Source organism: Tursiops truncatus, chromosome 1, assembly GCF_011762595.2.
Source record: "Tursiops truncatus isolate mTurTru1 chromosome 1, mTurTru1.mat.Y, whole genome shotgun sequence".
NCBI classification, from domain to species: domain Eukaryota; kingdom Metazoa; phylum Chordata; class Mammalia; order Artiodactyla; family Delphinidae; genus Tursiops; species Tursiops truncatus.
Window position 1 is genome coordinate 42254873 of NC_047034.1, and position 23261 is coordinate 42278133.

General features: G+C 44.3%; 1 protein-coding gene across 4 annotated transcripts in view; it reads right to left on the bottom strand.

The window, feature by feature from the left end:
• Positions 1-8258: 8258 nt before the first annotated feature.
• The window catches only part of PTPN14 (protein tyrosine phosphatase non-receptor type 14), a 170176-nt gene continuing 155173 nt past the window's right edge, over positions 8259-23261 (bottom strand). For all 4 annotated transcript variants that reach the window (XM_019952667.3, XM_019952666.3, XM_019952668.3 and 1 more), the window contains 3 exons: positions 22029-22263; positions 18188-18351; positions 8259-13513 (listed from right to left, as the gene is read on the bottom strand). In XM_019952667.3, the coding sequence (XP_019808226.1) occupies positions 13385-13513; positions 18188-18351; positions 22029-22263 (528 nt within the window). In that variant the 3' untranslated portion in view covers positions 8259-13384. The remainder of the gene's footprint in view (positions 13514-18187; positions 18352-22028; positions 22264-23261) is intronic.

The following is a 23261-nucleotide window of genomic DNA, read 5'->3' on the forward strand; positions in this document are numbered from 1 at the left end:
AAAGCTTTTTCTGCATCTATTGAGATGATCATATGGTTTTTATTCACTTTGTTAATGTGGTGTATCACATTGATTGACTTATGGATATTGAAAAATCCTCGCATCCCTGAGATATCAATAAATACCACTTGATCATGGTGTATGATCTTTTTAATGTATTGTTGGATTCAGTGTGCTAATATATTGTTGAGGATTTTTGCATCTATATTCATCAGTGATATTGGCCTGTAATTTTCTTTTTTGTGATATCTTTGGTTTTGGTATCTGGGTGATGCTGGCCTCATAGAATGAGTTTGGAAGTGTTCCTTCCTCTGTTTTTTGGAATAGTTTCAGAAGGATAGGTGTTAATTCTTCTCTAAATGTTTGGTATAATTCACCTGTGAAGCCATTTGGTCCTGGACTTCTGTTTGTTGGGAGTTTTAAAACTACTGATTCAATCTCATTACTGGTAATTGGTCTGTTCATATTTTCTATTTCTTCCTAGTTCAGTCTTGTGGTGGTGTACCATTCTAAGAATTTGTCCATTTCTTCTAGGCTGTCCATCTTATTGCCATGTAGTTGCTCATAGTAGGCTCTTATGATCCTTTGTATTTCTGTGGTGTTGATTATAACTTCTCCTTTTTCATTTCTGATTTCATTGATTTGGGCCTTCTCCTCTTGATGAGTCTGGCTAAAGGTTTGTCACTTTCATTTATCTTTTCAAAGAACGAGCTTTTTGTTTCATTGATTTTTTCCTAATTTTTACATCTGTATTTAATTTATTTTTGCTTTGATCTTTATGATTTTTTTTTCTTTTACTAATTTTGGGTTTTTTTTGTTCTTCTATCTCTAGTTGCTTAGGCATCAAGTTAGGTTGTTTGAGATTTTTCTTGTTTCCTGAGGTAAACTTGTATCACTGTAAACTTCCCTTTTGCTTTTTGCTTTTGCTGCATCCCATAGATTTTGGATCGTCGTGTTTTCATTTTCATTTGTCTCTAGGTACTTTTTGTTATCCTTTTTTTCTTCAGTGATCCTATAGTTCTTAAGTAGCATATTGTTCAGCCTCCATGTGTTTGTGTTTTTTCAATTTTTTTCTTGTAGTTGATTTCTAGTCTCATAGCATTGGGGTCAGAAAAGAAGCTTGATATGATTTCAGTTTTCTTAAATATACCGAGGCTTGTTTTGTGGCCTAGCATGTGATCTGTCCTGGGGAATGTTCCATGTGCACTTGAAAAGAATGTGTATTCTACTGGTTTTGAATGGAGGGCTCTATACATACCAGTTAATCCATTTGGTCTAATGTGTTACTTTTTTATTTTTTATTTTTTTGCGGTACGCGGGCCTCTCACTGTTGTGGCCTCTCCCATTGCAGAGCACAGGCTCCAGACACGCAGGCTTAGTGGCCACGGCTCACAGGTCCAGCCGCTCCACAGCATGTGGGATCTTCCCGGACTGGGGCACGAACCCGTGTCACCTGCATCGGCAGGCGGACTCTCAACCACTGCGCCACCAGGGAAGCCCTGATGTGTTACTTAAGGTTTGTGTTTCCTTGTTGATTTTCCGTCTGGATGATCTGTCCATTGATATAAGTGGGGTGTTAAAAATCCCTTTCTATTATTGTGTTACTGTTGATTTCTCGTTTTATGTCCATTCATTATTTGCCTTCTGTATTTTAGGTGCTCCTGTGTTGCGTCCATGTATTGGGTTGGCCAAAATGTTCATTTGCGTTTTTCCGTAAGATGTTACAGAAAAACCCAGTGGAACATTTTGGCCAACCCAATATATTTACAATTGTTATATCTACTTCTTGGATCGATCCCTTGATCATTATGTAATGTCGTTCTTTGTCTCTTTTAACAGTCTTTATTTTAAAGTCTATTGTGTCTGATAATAAGTTTGCTACTCCAGGTCTCTTTCGATTTCTTTTGCATGGAATACCTTTTTCTATCCCCTCACTTTTAGTCTGTGTGTGTCTCTAGATTTGAAGTGGGCCTCTTGTAGGCAGCATATGCTAATATATGGATCTTGTTTTTGTATCCATTCAGCCACTCTGTGTCTTTTGGTTGGAGCATTTAGTCTGTTTACATTTAAGGTAATTATCAATATATATGTTCTTATTGGCCATTTTGTTAATTGTTTTGAATTTGTTTTTGCAGGTCTTTTTTTTTCTTCTTTTGTTCTCTTGTGATTTGATGACTGTCTTTAGTGTTATGTTTGTATTCATTTTTGTGTGTATCTATTATAGAATTTTGGTTTGTGGTTACAATGAGGTTTTTATCTAGCCGTATATATATATACTCTCCTCCCCTCACAATTACTGTTTTTGATATCATATTTTTTATCTAAGTGTTCACGTATCCCTTAACTGCTTATTGTGGATCTAGGTGATTTTACAACTTTTGTCTTTTAACTTCCCTACTAGCTTTCTGTGTGGGTGATTTTCTACTTTTACTGTGTGTTTACCTTTACCGGTGAGCTTTTTCATTTTGTAATTTTCTTGTTTCTAGTTGTGGCCTTTCCTTTTTAACCTAGAGAAGTTCCTTTAACATTTGTTGTAAAAGTGATTTGGTGGTGCTGAACTCTCTTAGCTTTTTCTTGTCTATAAAGCTTTTGATCTCTCCGTCAGATCTGAAGGAGAGCCTGGCTGCATATTCTTGGTTGAAGGTTTTTCCCTTTCACCATTTAAAATATCTTGTGCCACTCCCTTCTGGCCTGCAGAGTTTCTGCTGAAAAATCAGCTGATAACCTTATGGAGATTCCCTTCTGTGTTATTTGTTATTTCCCTTGCTGCTTTTAATATTCTGTCTTTATCTTTAATTTTTGTCATTTTGATTATAGTGTGTCTTGGTGTGTGTGTTCCTCTTTGGGTTAATCCTGTATGGGACTCGCTGCACTTCCTGGACTTGGGTGACTGTTTCCTTTACCAGGTTAGGGAAGTTTCCAGCTGTTATCTCTTCACATATTTTCTTGGGCCCTTTCTCTCTTCTTCTGGGACATTCCCCTATAATGTGGACATTAGTGTGCTTGATGTTGTCCCAGAGGTCTCTTAAAATGTCATTTCTCTTCATTATTTTTTTTTCTGTTCAGCGGCAATGATGTCCACTACTCTGTCTTCCAACTCACTGATTTGTTCCTCTGTATCGTGTAGTCTACTATTGATTTCTTCTAGTGTGTTTTTCATTTATTGTATTCTTCGTTTCTGGTTATTCTTCATATTTTCTAATTCTTTGTTAAAAACCTGGAACTGCTTGCTCTGTGCGTCCATTCTTCTCCTGGGTTCTTTGAGCGTCTGTATGATTGTTACTCTGACCTCTTTCTCTGGTAGATTGCCTGTCTCCATTTCACTTAGTTCTTCTTCCGGCGTTTTTATCTGGTTCTTTTGTCTAGAACATGTTCCTCTCCCAACGCATTTTGTCTAAGTTGCTATGTGTATTTTTACGTATGTGGTAGATTAGTGATGTTTCTTGACCTTGGAGAAGTGGCCCTCTGTAGCAGATGTCCTGTGTGTCCCAGCAGCGCACTCCCCTCTTGTCACCCAAGCTGTATACTCTAGGGGTTCCCCCTACGAGGGCTGTGCGGGTCCTTCTGTTGGGGCGGGCTGGCTACGTGGATGGTCTGGTAGGCTTGGTTGGTACCTAGCCCGGCTGGTTGCCAAGCCCCGCCTTGTGCGGATGCTGCTGGCTGCTGGTTAGCGGGGCTTGCTTGTGAGGCAGCCCAGGCTAGTGCTTGTACACTGGTAGGCGGAGTCAGGATCCAGAAGACTCCAGGGCTGTTGCCTGCCCACTGGTGGGTGAAGCCATGTCCTGGATTTAGTGCCGGACGACTGGCAGGCAGGGCTGGGTCCTGGAGTTCAGCTGCAGGGCCCAGGGATCCTAGAGCTGGGGTCAGCTTGCTGTTTGGGGTGGGTGGGGCAGAGGTGGAGACCAGTTACTGACACAGTTAGGTATGGGGTCTGGGGTGTCCCAAAGCTTGTGTTGCCCTGCTAGTGGGTAGTGCCAGGGCCCAGCTGGTCCCAGGGTAGGGTCTGGTCTCCTTTGGGCAGGCTTGGTCTGCAGGCTGCAGGATTGTGGTTTTCTTATGTCTGGTGTCTGCCCTCTGGTGGGTAAGGTGGGTACAGGCTAGGCAGGGCTGGTGCCTGTCCACTGGTGGGTGGAGCTGGGTCCTTCCCCTCTGGTGGGCAGGGCCCTATCTAAAGGCATGTCTAGAGGTAGCTGTGGCCTCAGGAAGCTTTTAGGCAGCCTCTCTACTGATGGACACAGGGCTGTGTCCCTGCCCAGTTAGTTGTTTGGCCTGAAGCATCCCAGCACTGGCACCTACAGGCTGTTGGCTGGGGCCAGGTGTTGGCACTAATGAGCTAGATGTAGGATACCATGATGGTAGGAGCCCCAGTGTCCACACAGTAGAATACACCTCACTGTGGCTGCCACCAGTGTCTATGTCCCAAGGGTGAGCCACAGCCACCCCTGCCTCTCCAGGAGACTCTCCAAGACCAGCCGGTAGGTTTGACCCAGGCTCCTATCAAATGACTGCTTTTGCCCTGGGTCCCAATGTGCGAGAGATTTTGTGTGTGCCCTTTAAAAGTGAAGTCACTATTTCCCCCAGTCCTGTGGGCCTCCAGAAATTAAGCCCCACTGGCCTTCAAAGCCAAATGCTCTGGGGGCTCATCTTCCCAATGCAGGACCCCTGGGCTGGGGAGCCTGATGTGGGGCTCAGACCCCTCACTCCTGTGGGAGAACCTCTGCAGTATAATTATTCTCCAATTTGTGGGTCACCCCACCTGGGGCGAGTATCGGACTCGATGATATCGCGAGTCTGCCCCTCCTACCCTTCACATTGTGCTTCCTTATTTATGTCTTTAGTTGTAGAAGATCTTTTCTGGTATGTTCTGATCTTGTTCATCAGTGGTTGTTCTGCAGGTACTTGTGATTTTGGTGTGCTTGTGAGAGGAGGTAAGCTCAGAGTCTTTTGACTCCACCATCTTGCTGGGCTCTCCTACCATCTTTTTTTTTTCCCAAACTTGATGTAGTTTTTCTTTTAAAAACTATCAATCATTGTTTTGTTGCCACAGTCAACTTATGTACAGCACAATCTATGTGTTTAGTGAAATTTGCTTGCCATCTCCTTTCACCCCAGTGTGGTTTACAGTATCCTGATTTTCATGATGTGAAACAAGCCGGGACCTCTGTAGGTGAATGACTCCTCGTACAGTGATAGGACTGAAAGTGGGTTCCTCACTGAAGTGGTCATAGTGCCCTGCTACTCATCAAAGGGACATAAAGTATCCACCCTCATCACCCGGGGTTCACCATGTGTGTCTGTGGCAGTTGAGTGGCTGAAAATATGGGGCAGGGCAGCCACCTTTAAACCTGGAGATGAGCTGTGCTGTTGATAAAGTTGAAAGACAAAAGCAACGATCTGGGTCTTCTGTAGCAGCCTGCTGCTTGGCTCTTCTGGGCCAGCAGTTTGGGCTCTGAATAAATGACAGCTGTGGGGGGACTTGGCATTTAATACGGGTTGTCACTGCAGCTGTGAGTAAGCTCTAATTCTAGGTTCTTCGCTCCATTTACCTAACAAACAATCGCCCCTTTCAGCTTTTTCCTAACAATGATGACTTTTGGAAATTTCAAACTGATTCTTCAGTGTGATCCAATTATCCAGGAATGAAAAGTGGGTAGAAATAAATGGGCTTTAAAGAAGTGAAAAGGCAGGTTTTCCCAGATACGTTGGCCTATGAAAATAATCCTGAGAGAGAAGATGCTTTCAATTAATGCAAACATACATAGGACAGAAAAGATTCAGCTGTTTTCTCTGGAAAAAAAAAAAAAGTTTATTGCATTTGGAAGTCAATAGATATCTTTTACAAAAAAGGTTAGACTAAAGATCTCACATTTGTAAAGGCACATATGAAACATTTTAATAACAAGGGCAGTGAGAACATAAACAATACACAACTAGGACCAATAGCTAAAGACTTTATAAAAACAGGAAACAGTGCAAAAATACTGTCAAAAGTCAGTTTCATACACCTCTTAATTGTGTATAAAACTGGCAAGCATAAGCTTATTTACTGATATAAAAAAGCACATAGAATAGCATGCATAATTTTATTTAAGGCTTTTAATATTATTAAATCGAGAGGGAGTCTACACCAAAGTAAAGTTGACATGTGAATATTAATCACTCCCCAACTTAGGGAACGTCCTATAAATGTCTCACTCCCTCTCTCCCCTTACAATTAGTTTGCAGTGAAGAGACTGGACCTCCATCTTGCAAGGTAGCAAGTGCCCACCACGGGGAGAAGAATGTGTTATCAGGATCCCAAGCCCCTATCTGGAATGCATTTCTCACAGCAACAATACGATAGGTGGTTAAATGTCCAGGTCAGCCCATGCCAGCCAGATCTGGCTGACACCGCCCTGCTATTCAGCCGTGTTGGACATCAGAAGGCTTCTGTGGGCTGACCTAAGACCCTTAAGAACAAACTGGTTTTTTCTACATTAGGGACTTGTCTGTAGGTTCGAAATGAGACCTATTAAATGTCAATTGGTTTGAATGATAAAACAATTCACAACATTTTATAAAACACAGACCAAGGAAAGCATCAAAATACTGAATTAAGTCTCACAACAATAGTCCAGTGAAACAAAATAGATCAGCATGTTACTTGATGTAACACAAATTACTTAAGGTTATCTAATAGTCATCTGCATATGTAAACCTTTTTTTCCCCATTTACACGTCCTCAAGCAAGTTAGCTGACTATTGAAGGAACAAAGGACATACACAGGAAAGCATCTCTGATGAAGAGTAACCTTACTTTTGAAAGGATAAGGGTAATAGATTTTTAAGATTTCAAACTGGCAAGAAAGTTCAGTCAAAGGAAGTTGCAAACACATTTTACGGTATTCCAAGTTGGGGGGAAAAATGGCTCTGAAGGACAGCTCTCAGTTCTAACTACATACAGTTCAGGGAGGTGGGAGGCCCCTGAGAAATGCTGAGAACACCAAGCACCTCTGCTCTGAGAGCCGGCTGAGCTCAATGCAGAGCAGGGTTCCTGAGATGTTAGCAAACTAGTTCCACCCTAAGGCCCAAAAAGACCCCAATCTAATGTTTTTAGCTTTTTCCCAAAACCTCTGTCAGGTGAGGCAGCCTCTGTGTTTCCCTGAAGGAGGAGGTGGAGGTGAGGAAGAAAAAAATAGGACACATTGCAGACTGGGTGAATAGCGTGTCCTGCCCCTCCCTAGACAGTGGAGAACGGATCACAAGGCAACGTATAAATGTCCCTGCGGAGCCCAGAGCTTCACCCATTTCACCAGATTGGCCAGGCTGCGTAGAGGTGACGATGAAGGGAACAGAGTCAGCAGGAGAAGGCTAGAAACAAATTAATCCGACTACATGTGTCACGATGCCAAATGCAGCCGCTGTGGCTCCGTGTCAGCTCGCCTCAAAAGAAGCCTGAGGGAGTGGTGCTAAACAGGACTGACCATCGATCCAGCTTATCTTCCTAAACAGGACTGACCATCGATCCAGCTTATCTTCCACTCCTTCTAGTACTGCCAGTGCCCGTCGCCAAGGGGAGAAAGGGGGTAAAGACAGCGTCCTGGTTGCCGACAGCACCTAGCTATTTTCATTATGGTTATTTCCCTTTGCCAGATTTCATTCCTTGAAACTACATAAATGCCAAATTTTACTTTTTGAAACGATATAGGCTTTTCAGGATTAAAATCAGATTTCCGAATTACATAATTTGGAAAGATTGAAGAGCGTGATTACCTATGACTAGATTCAGCCGCTTTGTAGGAGTTGCTAAAAGGGTAGGGAAAGGAAAGAAAAGGTGTGCCGTCCAGAGCTGATCCATAAAGCAAAGGAAAAACAAGGCCGGCGTAGCCCTAAGTGAATGGGGTGCTCTTGGAAGAGGGTGACAGCACAAAGTAGTCCCACCTGTGCCCTCAAGTGAGACAACGAACTGCCGTCACTACTGATACATTGACGTCTTACCTGCTTTTTATGCCCTGATTAGAAACACGATGTGCTGGGAAGGGGAATCCGCTCTGCAGCCCCACCGGGCCGGAGGAGAGGCGCAATCAACATGCACAGGAGGGGCTACCCTGGTGGCACAGTGGTTGGGAGTCCGCCTGCCGATGCAGGGGACACGGGTTCGTGCTCCGGTCCGGGAAGATCCCACATGCCGCGGAGCGGCTGGGCCCGTGAGCCGTGGCCGCTGAGCCTGTGTGTCCAGAGCTGTGCTCCGCAACGGGAGAGGCCACAACAGTGAGAGGCCCGCATACCGCAAAAAAAAAAAAAAAAAAAAAAAATGCACAGGAGCTGTGATAGCTAACTCCAGAGCCGTGTGGTCGAGCAAATCTTCTGCTAATAAGGTTGCAAGGAAAGGGAGGGCCACCAGCAAGCAAGGGGAGGTGGTCTTTCTGAGCAGCAAACCTAGGCAGGCATCAGAATCGAGAACATTCGTCAAGCTCCACTGCAACAGCGAGGACACGATTTAAAACTACGAGCGAGGGTACGGACTTCCCTGGTGGCGCCGTGGTTGAGAGTCCGCCTGCCAATGCAGGGGACATGGGTTCGAGCCCTGGTCCGGGAAGATCCCACATGCCGTGGAGCAACTAAGCCTGTGCACCACAACTACTGAGCCTGCGCTCTAGAGCCCGCGAGCCACAACTACTGAAGCCCGTGCGCCTAGAGCCCGTGCTCCGCAGCAAGAGAAGCCACCACGATGAGAAACCTGTGCACGCAACGAACAGTAGCCCCAGCTCGCCGCAACTAGAGAAAGCCCGCACGCAGCAATGAAGACCCAACGCACCCAAAAATAAAATAATTTTAAAAAAAAGCAAAAACTGTGTGAGGGTGAAACAGATCTCCCCACTACAGCATGGTCTTTCCCAGGATCACCACCTCATCTCCATCCCTCTGGCCTTATAGAAAGGGAGGGAGTAGGAGAGACATCACCGAGTTCAGAAAATTGTTTGTGAATCAGGAACTTTTTGATAGAAACTCCAAGCCTTCCTCTTTCTCTTCCCATTTATAGCTCTTCTCTGGGCAAGCTTATGGCATTTTTTGGAAAGAATGATCTTGATGGCCCAAAGCGTGGCAGAAGGAACAGTGACTTTCTAGATAGATGCGTTCTCATGTTCAAGGCTGCCCATCAGCTTTTGCCCTCCTGTCTTAAAACGAGAAGTTCCTTGACTTTAGTTTCTAAATGAGAGGGCTGATCAAAGTTCCAAACGGTAGGAACTGATGCACATCCTCCTTTTCACTGCACCAAGCAACAATAAATTATGCAGTCCTGTGAAATCGACTGATGCCAGATATTCGGTGCCAGGCTCATGGACATTTTAATAGAGAACCTTTTAGTTTGGCCTTGAGGAAGAAGACACAGCTGTTTTAAGCTGGAAAAAAATAAGTAAGGTAGTAAGCTGGATAAAAACACGCATCTGAGTTTCTAACAGAAATGCAAAAGCTGAGAGCAGGCAGGATAAAGGTTGAGTGTCAGGCAAGTAGGCCATCAAGTTCCTCAGGACCCCATGAAGAACAGCAATTTTGGGGGCAACACATATGAGTTGGCAGAATTTGATTGGATATACCTGCCCATTTCTCCCAGGCATGTTGCTGTTACTTTCAATAGATGCACCAGTAAGGTCTTTTGCCCCAAATGTCTTAGAAGCTGAGGCAAAGACAAGAACCATTGTGCTTAACTTGCTCAGAGTTCACGGGAAGTGTCAAACATAATTTGATATGCTAGAGATGTCCACCCTATAGGGCCGAGTAGGATTATTTCAACCCTATAGGGCCAACTAATCTGTCACCCGTAAAGCTCTAGACCAATGGAAAATTTTTGCGGTCTCCATGAAAACCCCAAATTTCTCCATTTGGAATCAGTGCTAGATGAGTTGTTACTTTGCTCACGAAAAGAAATCACTAAGTAAGAGCATGATGAGTGTCTGATAAACTCCATAGGCAATAAAATAAAACACAGTTGCAGAAGTATCTTTGGTAAAACAAGAGGAAACTATTCCCACAAAGAGCCACCTTAAGAGCCCAACAGTAATTACTTGGTGCTTCTGGAAATTTCTTAGTCTGGGATCCTGACAGTTACTCCCGACACGAAGGAGGAATGAAGGGTAGATTAACACTAAGATGGCTCAGACTCAATCCCCAACCCTTGAGTCTAAGCTCCCTGGCACACATCTTAGAAGGTCCCTGCATTTGCCCACCCCCTGACCTCAAGCGATTGACAGGTCTACCCCCGCCCAAAGAAAATCAATAACCATACCCACTTTCTCCATCCCACGCACCACTGGAAGTGGGGAAGAGAGATTCAAAAGCACATTCTGCTTTGTGACTCTGGACACTTCGGGCCCACATGTTGTGTTCCATAACCACTGGGCTGAGGTCAGCTAATACAGACTGTATATCAAGAAAGGATGGCCTGCCTAGGAGAATCCAAAGTGCTCTCTGCAAAGAGTGACTCCAAGCCCCAGGAGATGGCCCACTCAAGTGAGGCAAGGGTTGCCGTAGCAAGGCAGTGAGTTCACAAAAAGCGCTTAAAGCCCAAGGAACCCAGTAAAGCACAACAGGATACGGTTCGGCTTTTCAAACAGGCTTAGCTCAGCTCAAGGATGAAGACGTCAAACTCAGCCCCTCTGGTTCAGGCACCACGGTAAACAAGGATGAACACTGGGTCAATATATCCAAATGGGAGTGGATGAAAGAAACAAAACATTTCAACTGGAAAAACTTCAAAACCAGAGGCCTGAAAGTGTTGGATGGCTTTGTTGTAAGATGGTATCTTTTTTTTTTTTTTTCCCTCCATTTTTAATTTTCTCCCTTCAAGTCGAAACTGTAGCAACAGACCCTGATAGCTCCAGCTTCAGACTTGATACATCGTCAGGAACTCACTCCAAAAGCTCTAACTAGATAACTAATTTAATACACTTTGCTTCAAGGTTTATTCCTTGGCTTGCTTCCCAGATATAAAGCATCTCTGGGCAATTATTATGCAGATGCCACTGAAAGGACTTCAAATGGCTGCTGCTAATTTAACAGGAGATAGGTTGGCATTTACTGGAGACGTGAAAAGGCAGGCAAAATGGGCTCAAGGGCGAAAAGCATTTGTTTTTAAAAACAAAATATGGGGAATCACTTTTAAATGTTTTCCTTTGAGTTTCAATACAACCTCTGGCTAGGAAATTGGATACTGAACCTACTTCTTTGCATTTTGTGCGTTTATGAATATTCCCAGAGCACCAAGTGGCAACAGTGGATGAGTTGAAAGGAGGGCCGTGAGTGATGAGCTCAGAGACAGCAGATCTACACGCTGCCCACATGAGACATTTTAACACCCCACACTGGGGCCTGAGAGACAAAGAGAAATACCGATGTGGTTCCTCAAACAATAAACCAGTAATGGCAGACCAACTGTTAAAACATCCCTAACAGCAGAATATCCCAAGGATGGGAAGTCCCTAAGGAAATGGAAACAATACCTCTTTGCTTGCCGATGACCCAATTTCTGAGCGTCTCCTAGTGAGGGTTACGAGCTGTGATCCACTGAAAATACACGTCATACTAGTGGTTTTCTTTTTCAGATCACGCAGCACAATTCCAGAATCTATGGCGCTCAGCTGAAGTTCTACTCCTTGACTGATTCTTTAGACCTTGGAAGAGAAGGTAGGAGGCCCTCCATCGCCAGATACTGAGTCCAAATACAGAGAACCACCACTCTAACACCTGGCCAGATGTGAAACCAAGTTGATTCATACCCCAAAGTAGTTCATCAGGAATCTGCTTCCGCACCCGCCTGTTGTGGTGACCGGAAGCCACAAAGGCACACTCTTTCTGGTCGACTGGATGTCATTCTTTCTTTATATTTGCACCTCAGGAGGAAAAAAAAAAAAAAAAAAAAAAGGGAGCAGTGGAAGAAGGCATCATGGAACACCCGCAAAAGTCAATTTTAAGAACAAAGCCACAATTAAAAGTTGCATCAAGAAAAACTAGACAGTAGAGGGGAAAATTCCCCAGAAGTCAGCAGGAGGGAAACTGTGCAGAACATGATTTATTATGTACTAACCTACAAAATTCAGAAGGACAGTCGCCAGTGAAGGCCCAGAAGGAGACGAACTAAGGACTGAGCTTCAAACTGAGGGCAGGGTTAATACCACAACTGACCAGAGTGGGCTGTATGGAGAAAAGGAAAGCAGCACAAATCTCACCGTCTTTCAGCAGGTGGGCCAAGCTTTGGACTGCAAGGTCCTGGGTGGGCTTAGTTCTGCTCCTGCAGGCCAAAGGCTGGAGATGCTTAGCAGCACAGCGGGGATAACACTTGGGGTGGCTCCTGGCAGGGCCCCTGCCCCCTGAGTGCCAAAGAGCCCCCATACATCAGCTTTCCCAACCGCTTCCTTTATAACCTTTCCATGGCACCCAGCACCTTGACCTTCAGATCCCCGTCAGCGCACGCTTCATATTTAAATAAGAAACAATATCAAGGGCCTGCATGTCTCCTCTCTCTTCCACACTGGTCTGTTATCTTCTCTCAATCAGGCAAGAAGCCTAGCTGCACAGACGGCCTGGCCCAGGGCCTCGGAGGCCACCAGATTAGGGTCCACTGAGCCAACAGGGAAAAGCAGCAAATATCAAGGGTGCAGTCTCCAGCAGGGGAACAGGCTCCAGAGCCCAGAATAAGGAGTGGTTGAGAAAGATACAACACAGAGTCCTCGTTCTTCCCGGGCAATGGCAATCACTGCATTGGAAAGGGAGCATTTCCTCTAGCTGGTCCTGTCTTTAACTCAAGCCTGGGAGGAAAAAAGAGATGACTGAGGGAGAGGGCAAAAAGGGGAAAGGGAAGGAACTGCCCATCAAGCCGCAGGAGCCCCCAAATATAAGAAAAGAGTGTTGTTCTTCTCCTTCAGGAAAGGGCCTTAGCCCTTATCTTTTATATTTTAGGATGAACTCATTTTCTTGCCATCTTTGATTTGGACGTGAGCAATGAGGCTGACAAATTTCAGGGCTGGTTACAAATCTGGCTGCAACTTCACTAGAGATGTGTTCCCTTATGCCTCTGTCCCCCAAATAATCCACCAGGCAACCCTCCCTACTGACCTATTACAATGCAGATCAGTCAAAATGTGGTTCAGAGGAAAAGTACTATATTATTGTGAAAACTGCATTACGATGATTCACAAAAGTTATTCCAAAGGGGGAAAAAATAAATTATCTCCTATAAAATAATACACGATGTTTGTGAACGATCCGGGCGCTCCTGTCTTCAGGGAGCCCGTGACCTGCCTGCTCCGGCCATCCGCGCCCTGCCGGGGGAGCAGATGTTGTCTGGAGGTGCGTCCCCATCTGGAAGGTGGGGCTGGCCGCCTCTTCCAGGAGCTGAAGCCGGGGGTTAAATGAGTCTGGAGTTCTGGAGGAACTGGATGAGGACCTGGTAGACAAACTTGTACTGAGCGATGGTCTGGATCATAAACATCCTCTGCTCCCTGAGGAGCCTCAGCATCATGGGCACTTCCACCTTCTGCAAGAAAAGAGAAGAAGATCCTGAGATGGGGCGGGGCGGGGCGGGGTGGGGGGGGGGGCTTCCCTTGGTTCCTTCCTCATTCCCTCATCCAGGAAGCATTCACTTGCTGCCCCTGTGCAGGTAGAGGAGAAAGCCAAAGACAGCCCCCTCTAGGTTATCCCAGTCAAAGACCCTAACAGTAACTGGAGAAGCTGGTCGTCGTGTACCGCTGGTGTGATATTTTAACTACAGACCAGTCCACTAGAGAAAACACAGAGGCTGGAGTTAAACCCGATTTGGTACTCTTAACCCTACCATGACCCAATGGTAGGATTTAAGCCCTTTCTGGGTCTTCGCTTCTTCATCTGTAAAATAAGGATAATGATGCTTTCCTCCAATGGCAGTGTGGCCTTGGCCAAGTTAGTGACATTTCCTCGGCAGTAACACAGGGTGATAAACAGTACCCTCCTCAGAGGATCAGATGAAGAAATACATGTAAAGCATTTAACACAGTGTCTGGCACATAGCAGGCTCTTAATAAAGACTACTCACTGTCTCACTAATATTAATGAAATAAGAACACGCATGCTCATCCTGCTACCCCACAGGATCGCAGGCATAACCAAGTGAGATAATTTACGTGTAAACCTTTAAAACATCAAAGCACAATCTCTGGGCACCAGTCACGCATGTTTGGAGTGAAAGTCTTTAACTAACGATATCTTGAGTATTAAATGAGATTGCCAATGTGTAAATTCTTTGAAGATCTCCAATGGAAAGGAATTAATACGGCGGATCATTGGTGCCACGGTGTCCCCTCACTTGTGTCACTTCCATCCCCCTGGACCAGCCAAGGCAGAAGCACCATGGAGTCAATGTACCATCATGGCCTTGGTATACTTCCCCCTGCTCTGGGAGCCCTTAACCCAGGCAAACGACCACACCCACGAACTCAGCACGGACTGAGCAAGCATCAGAAATAAAATAATAAGAACTCAGCTGTATGTCTTTTCTTACTTTACTTTCAAGTCATTTCAGCTATTTCCAAACTTTGTGTAGCTGCAATACCATACATGCCATCCTGTTTAGTCACGCTTCTCCAAAACTAGTTAAGTAACGCACACCACAGATTTAAAAGGAACAAGTCCCTGGTAATACGCAAAGAGAAAAAGGCATGTGAATCCTTAAACTATTAGTCAAAATACAGAGCCTAGACCATAAGCTTCTGATGGTAACTAGTGGGTCTGTGCCTAAACTCTACTCCAGAGTGACTGACATCATGATACACAACACAGAGCACCTAATAATGAACTTAACATAATGCATGATAAGCATTACTCTGTGTTGGGCACTGAATATAAGGATAGAATAAGGCTGCTCCTACCTCATACCCATCAAAGGCTTTGACAAGAGAGGCAGGGTCACACAGAAGCTAAGAGGTCATCTCCCTGTGCCTCAGTTTCTCTTTGTTAGATGAGGGTACTAACAGAACCTCTCTCGTAGGGTCACTGTGAAGGCTACGAGCTGTAAGGCTCTTGAAATAGTGTTGGCACATGGTAAACACTACATACACGTTAGCTGTGGTTATTATAGTATTTTCATTCTCATCATCACAACCACCACCACCTCCCCCGCCACCATCTCCTTTACCTCGACCATCTCCTCCACTTCCATCTCTGCCATCACCACTATCATTCATGGTCATTACCATCTCCATAGCCTGTAAGACTCAGCCCCTCAGGCTGACTCAAGGACAGTATACTAGGTGATATAGGGCAGTTTGGAGACAAGACAAAGTTCCCCCTGGTCCTCAATGAAAGAATCCTTCAGCTTGCCTTGAAGATGCACTTCCACAGGCTCTGCTGCCCACCGTCCCTAACCCAAGGAATCCGGAGGCAGCTGGCGCTTGCTCCATCTTGCTTAGAAGACGTCCCTCCCACCCCCCTACTCTACGAAGGAGGGATAACCAATTCAGAAAAGCAGCAAGATCAAGACATCTTGCTCTTTGGCTAGTGAGAACCTGACCTTTTGTAATTTAACTAATCTGGGACAGGTGGTCAAGAGAGTATCACAAACCATGAAACTGGTGCGTTTTGAAAACAAATGTATGGGCATTAAAATGTCATAGCTAACATTCAGTGACCAAAAGCAACAGGGCACAAAGAAGCTTCTCAGGGCAGCCCAGGAGAATCCCCTCGCAGCGGCCCGACTTCACGGTTAAGCATCTTTGCTCCAGGAAAAAGAAAAGGCATTTCACTGACAAAATTAAAACTCTATGGATTATAGACTAAAACATAAAGTATCCTAAATCCAGAAGCCATGGAAAGAAGATGGGAAAGTTTAGACGGGAGAAAAATGGGACAACCAATTTTCTATTGATTTAGCAAAATCTTTTGTTTAAAAAACAAAGAAACATGGTCGCACTCCTCTTCTAAAATAAGGGTTTGAATTTTACTAGCCAGGTCTGAAGCAGAACAAGTAGAGACCTCTTTTCTCCCTAGCCGGCTACCAATAGCAATTATGGGAAATGGGACAGATAAGGCTGGCTACATGTGCTAGGGGAAGGGAAGTGAAAACTATGAGTCATCTTGCTATCTTTGAATATCAATGGGAACAGAAGTCCTTTTTGGACTGACCACATTCCAGTTAAATGTTCTGGCATGCAACTGGGCATTGAGGAAATCTGCTGTGTCTGGATACACCATAGAGAATTTAATCACCCTGAGCCCTCCCCAAGTCCCCTCAAGGCCCCGGTGGCTGAACCCCTTACTCTGTACCACGCTGGCTCTGACATCTGTTATGTTCCACTGGGCCAGTGACATCTGGTGATCGATGAGCCTTCATGTCATCGTATGACTGAGGCTCAGCCTTTGATGGGTCTCCAAAGAGCTCTCAGAACACAGCGATCCTTCATGTCAGACCAGACTGACAAAACCGCTTCTCAAGTTGAAAAGGAGGAAGGGGGAACAGAGGAAGAGCACATGGGGAATGCAGAAAAGAAGGGGAATCTGGCGAAGAAAGTGACATGAGGAAAAGATCTCTAAGTGGGGAGGGGTTGATGCAGCCCTTCTTCCTCCCCAGGAGCCCACTGGTGCTGCCAGCGGAGCTCGGATAGCTTGAGCCACACGTACCCGGATTCCACTGCATCTTAGTCTACCTTCCCGCAGTGAGCGGATCTGGGACTCAGTGGCGAGCTATTCACTCTACTAGAAACTCCTAGAGACTTCTAGTAGTGACAGAGAAGCAGACAATCAGGAAATCTCATGCGAGACAAAACGATAAAAGCTCACAGAAGATGACGAGATTTCTGTTACGTAGACTCAAGTGATTCCATGATGGGCATTTTGTTCCCCAATAGAATGTTTGTTTGTTTGAACAATAGGCCACATGTGATATAACTCCTCTTCTACTTTTTAGCAGCACAAACATTCATATGTACAGACTGAAAGTTTCCAAAATTAACCTTTCATAGGCAGGGAACTTAAAAATCCTTTGAACATATTTAAACTTGGCATTTATCGTTTTCCGAGAAGTTTGAATATAACAAACTCCATGGGGCAATATTTAATCTGATCTTCAAACCATTGAGTAAATACATATATTGTTATATAAATTCCTTCACAGAACATGCATTATAACATCCTGATTTTAAAACTATCACACCACTTCAAAAGTTTCCTTTGATTCTCCAAGCTGTACAATTCGTAAATTGAACAAGAATCAAATGACACTTGGCATTTGGAGGCAGAGTGAAGACAGGAAATAACTCAGGGCCAGGAGGTGAGAGACCTCACTTCAAACCTTGGCACCACTGCTTAAGGGCCACCTGGCACTGGACAAGCCACTAGATTGTTTCTGGACCTCAGCATCCTCATCTGTAAAACAGGAACGGGACGTGTGCTGCTAGCGGTGATTAAAGAACCTAAGAAAAAAAAAGTGAAAGCCATCTAAAACCCCCTGTGAGAATAGAAGGCAGGAGAATTGTTCTTTCGCCTTTGATTGCTATTTGTCTCATCTCTACAAAATCAAAAGCCCCTCGGCGTAACTCCCTGACCTACAGCAAGAAGGGAATGCCACACACCGTGTGGGCACAAATTCAGCTGCAGCCCGCGTCTATGGGAGAAAAGCTGGGCCTCGAGCCTCAGCAGAGGCAGACCACGTCTGTGCCCTCGGATTACCTACCCGGCTCTGCTACACATCACTGCCAGTCTAGACAAGAGCAAAGAGTCCCCTCAATAAAACTCCGCACTAAAGGATGAAAAACGTGTTTAAAGTACACACATTTTCACGTAGGAGTTAAGCCAGAACACATCCCAGAAATGCAAGACGCATCTATACTATATGCGACCCCATAACCCACTGTGGAAAATTACCTACAATAAAACCAGACCTTCTGTGAAACAGTGCAGACTTCTGGGAGTTGATGCCAGCGAAGATCAGATTTTCTAAATGTTGCCTCTCTCACAGTTTCAACTCTTTTTCTATATTATCGGGGTCTCTACACAGAGCAGTGAAAGGCAAAAGATCAGGAAGGCTGTGAATGTCAGAGTCCAACTAGGAATCATGGGTCTGGAAAACTCTCGTCAGGAGAGAGGACATTAAACAGTGGAAATAGAAGGGTACAGGTGAAGGTTTGGCCATGGTGTAGATTGGTCCCCAAGGTGGAGGATTCAGAAGCCCAGAATGACTTACTTCATTATGCTCCAGGCAGTAGATCATCAGCTCAGAAAGGATGACCACGCCGGTCCTTCCCACCCCAGCACTGCAGTGGACCACTATCGGGGGGTGCTGGTTCTTGGTGCTTTCCAACATGCTGTTGGTATGGCGACGGACCGACTGGATCTCCTCCAAGTAGGCTGCAAGACAACATGCAAATCTTGTCACTGATGTCCTGCATCGCTTTGCATACAAGTGAGGGGAAAAAAAACTGACTGTGAATTTTTTTTTTTAAGTGACAATAATTTACACTACTTACAAGACACTAATTATTTGGCTGGTACCCACTCTACAGTCCTGGATCCAGAAAGGACCAGCTGGGAGTCAATTAGTCCATGGGAGAATTTGTTCTTTAAATTAAATAGTTCTTTTTAAAAAATTAAATTCTGTCTTCCCCTCTGCAAATCCCAAAGTCCCCCAAGCAGATGATTCTCGACATTACTTACAGCAATTCCTACTATTAACAGACTGGGATCAGACACCAGCTAGGTCCCCTTGAAATGCCCGCCTGTCAGAGCCAATTTCTGGTGGGAAGAGCGTCCATCTGTCCTCTCTTCCTTCCCCTCACTGAATGAGTGAATGTCAGCTGAGGCTTGACTCCATTTTTAGATTATAAAATAGACTTTGGGGAGCCTGGTTTTCAGCTTGGATCCCATGTGGTTATGTGAGTAGCTCAAGATAACCCCCCTTTCCTGGAGGCAACATGTGGGTAGGGTGTGTGCCACGTGCCCCGTCAACATCTGCTTAGCCCCACAGGGCTGTGCGGGAGACTGTTCACTACTCCAACTGGGCACAAACTGAAAATTGCTCAACCCAAGCCTTAAGGACTATTTTTTTTAATGGTCATGAAAAAAAGGAAAAGTATATAAATGTAATCCCCAAACAATCCAAGAACCGGAAAAAGTCAATTAGTAACTGAGATTTCATAGTAGCTAGTTCAGGGGAGAAGCAGATTTGAAGCTTCCTGATACTCAGAAAATCTCATCCCAGTGCAGCAGTGTAAAACCAAATGAGGAGAAAAACTCAAACTGCTGAAGAGAAAACAGCATTCAAACCATTCTCATAATATTTTATAATTAATTAATTTATTTATTTATGTTTGACTGCGTTGGGTCTTCATTGCCGTGTGCGGGCTTTCTCTAGTTGCTGCGAGAGGGGGCTACTCTTTGTTGTGGTGCGCAGGCTTCTCACCGCGGTGGCTTCTCTTCCTTGCGGTGCATGGGCTCTAGGCGTGCGTGCGGGCTCAGTAGTTGTGGCTCACGGGCTTAGTTGCTCTGAGGCATGTGGGATCTTCCCCGACCAGGGCTCGAACCAAGGTCCCCTGCATTGGCAGGTGGATTCTTAACCACTGCGCCACCAGGGAAGTCCCCATTCTCGTAATTTAAAAGCACCTGTTTACACGCAATGACTAGGAACTCCAATTTCTTTTATAACCTTATTTAATTAGTAATCTGAAGTAGTTTACCCAAATAAACGTTCACTACCATCACCATCACCACCACTAATAATGTAAAATGAGATAGAACAAAACAAAAGAGGGAAGGCAATCTGAGGTGACTAGATAAGGTAGTTGCTATTGGTACCAACATGAGCTAAATACTGAGCATGGAATTCCTTTCACAATTTTTTTTTCCAAAGGGGAAAAGATACTAGGCAATAACATTTTCTGACGGCAGGCAATGTTCACATACAAGAGACTAGGTTTTTCTTGTGCTAAATTTAAGGAGAGAAGTAAAAGGAATATTGATCAATAAAGCTGATGCCACCGTCAAGGGGAATTTCATGAAACGCAGAGAAATTAGATTTAAGCAGATTCTTCCTCCTGCAATCATATTAATAAAGTTCCTTAAGGTGGAACTCAGTGAAGCCCTCTGGAAGACAGTTTGACCCAGTTCCTCTGCATCCAAGTAATCTCATTAAAACACAAACAAAAATCTCCTAAAATTCTTAAAAACCTAAAGAACCAACATTTCTAAGACCCTGCTCAGCACACTTGTCCTGAGTTTCTTAGAAAGGTAAATTAATAAACACTGTTTAAAAATATTCTCTATATTTTTCAGTAATTTAGACGGGCTGTCCTTAAATTGGTTCTGATTTAAAAGATTTGATTGTAATTTTAACCATCTCATAAAACCTTTTATCAGATCTGTTAGCCAGTCATCAAACGGATCTACTTTTATTGTTTCCATTTTCTGAGTCTTGCTTCTAATAAAGCAATTAGCAAAACAGTACCAGAAAGGAATAAAAAGAACACTGTTATGAGGAAAGAAAGCTCTGCAGAGGTCACTGTGCTCATTAATATTTTGAGCTGCAGGTAACTGTGACCTCAGGCCAGCCACCAACCTGCTCTAGGTCTCATTCTAGATCCTTTGATTCCAATCATCTTTCTTACTCTCAGTGTCCGACTCCTTAAGAACCATCATCACTTGAATGAAAAATGAAATAGCTGCATTGATAAATAAGTGTGCATCAGAATCTTTCTGTTGGAACTTGTGAAATGGTACTTCAGGTACTTGAAAACCTATTCTCTCTTCTCTCCCCCACCCCTCCTACTCTAAATGAATATCAAAATAAAAATCAAGGTTTTGACATTCTCCAACCTCCCTTTGTTGTGGCCATAGGTCTTCTGCCAGCTGGTGAGTCAACAGCATAGCAGGTGTAGTAAATCTGCAAGGCACCCTCAGGCCTTCTTCCTAGCTGGGTGAGGAAAGAGTAGGGTTTCCCGCAAGTGCAGGATGTTCAGGCAAGTCTGTAGAAGGGAAGGAGGCTGCTGCAGCCATCACCAAAAGCATCAGATCTCACCTCCGGACAGTGATCACCGGCCTGTCTTCGTCATGAGACCGCAAGAGCCTTTAAAACAAAGACTGCTTCATTTCTGCGTTCTAAGAGCCCAATTCAGTGCCTGGCACTGGTGGACACACACCCAGGTTTTGGCCTTACAAATAAAGTACTGCATACAATCTGGATGAATTAGTTTCTAAGATAACCATAGCTTGAAAACTACACATAAATTAATGAATCCAAAAATGACAGTTTCAAATACTACAAGTTGATTTCAATAATTCTTAGTATGTTTAATCGTAGGTATGAGAAACTACTAATTGGGATTGACTGCTGTAGGAAATACAGGGCTTCCGAGATACAAATTTTCATGAGAAACTTTTGAAGTTGTTTTTTTCTATATTTTATTGCTTTGTGTTTCTTTTTTTTTGGTTGTGGTAAAATACACATAACATAAAATTTACCATTTTAATCATTTTAGTGTACATTACATTAAGTGTACAGTGGCATTAAGTATATTCACAGTGTTGTGCAAGCATTACCACTATCCACTTCTAGAAATTTTTCATTGTCCCAAACAGAAACTTTCTGTCCATCAAACAGGAACTTCCTATTCCCCTTCCCCCTTGCCCCTGGTAACCTCTATTATACTTTCTATCTCTATGAAGTTGCCTATTTTGGATAACTCATGTAAGTGGAATCACACAACATTTGTCTTTTTGTGTCTGGTTTATTTTATTTAGCATAATGTTTTCAAGGTTCAGACACGGGACGTGTACCAGAATACTAAAGGTCTAAATCAAGGTAGAACCAATTAGTTTACCACATTAGCTCATCTGCATACATGGTAAAGAGAATATGATAAATGCCATGTATTAGTCTTCTCTGTTCTACACATACTACTGAAGTATTGTATACTGAATGTTGTTAATACTTTTGCCACTTAAGAGAAAGTAGACTCTCTTTCCATTTCACCTCCAACTGATAAGACCATTATTACTGTTGGTAAAACCCCGACAGGGAAGAAGAGACTTACACAAAAATCCTTGAACATCCTCTGGGCAGCCGTGATCTGGCCAATCAGTATATTGCAAATGCCACACTGTCCTTTCCTGCCCGGACAAAAGGTGCTTGACCTTCAAGCCTGTGGTTGCATAGCAACCGGAATCTGTTCGGAACTTTGTGGTGACCTTGAACTTGCCATAGGTGGCTGAGCTGTGCTTGGAACCCAGTTTGGGCCAATATCGGTGGCTCTTGGTTCGTCCGCCTTCCTGAATCAGACACAGAAGCAGAATTGGACATGAGTCAGGGGAAGCTCTTATCCTCTTAATCTTAAAATCTAAGGACAGCGGAAAACTTGAATGGCTTCTAAGTCACTGACTCAGTAGCATCATTCAGTGTCTATCCCAGAGTAGATACCCATATATTTTAGCTAACACCAATAATAAGATTTACCACACAGTTATATCAATGGTAAAATCTGAAGGTTCACAACTGGGCTGCAGTTGAATGTTAGAGAGAAGAGCCAGGGTGAAGACCAGAGGCGGGAACAAGCTAGGTGTGTTCAAGAAACAGAAAGGTCTTCAGTGTGGACGCCAGAGAGGAGGTTAGAAGGCCTCCTGGTCCACGGTAGGGCGTTTGGATTTCACCCCACGGTCAGTGGGAAGCCATCCAAAGGTGATGAAGTGACCTTAAGCAGAGGAGCGACAGATCCCAGTAATCGTTCTAGGTCACGCTTCTCACGTCGGATGCTCGGCCCTGGGCTCTCTCTGTTACACCCCACCGGCCACTGACACTGTCTTTACCATCTCGTGTCAATCTCACGTTTTTTTCAGCCTGACCCATTTGTTTTAGTTCCATTGACAACTGAAGCAGAGGAAAACTGGCGTTACCCCTCTTCTCTCTCCCTTAATTTTATAATCTTTTCTGGGGGTATGCATTCTCAACCATTTACAAAATGGGGTCTATTTTAAAGTTTTGCACAGTTTTGATATCATAGGAGTGGGAGCGGGGGTGGAAGAGATGGCAGCTTAGAAGGGGACCCAGCAGAAGCGGGTGGTGCGAGAGAAGAAATGCCCAGCGCACGGAGCTGGGGGAATGAGTGGCAAGTGAAGGCTGGCCTGCTGACAAAGCAATAGAGCTTTGGGTGACACAAGTAATCTTGCCCTGGTTCTTTGGGTTGAATTGAGTCTTCTTAAATTTGAAGCACACCTGCCTCTTTTATTTAACCATCCTGTGAAAGGAGGTTTATCTGAGGCCTTTAATTTAT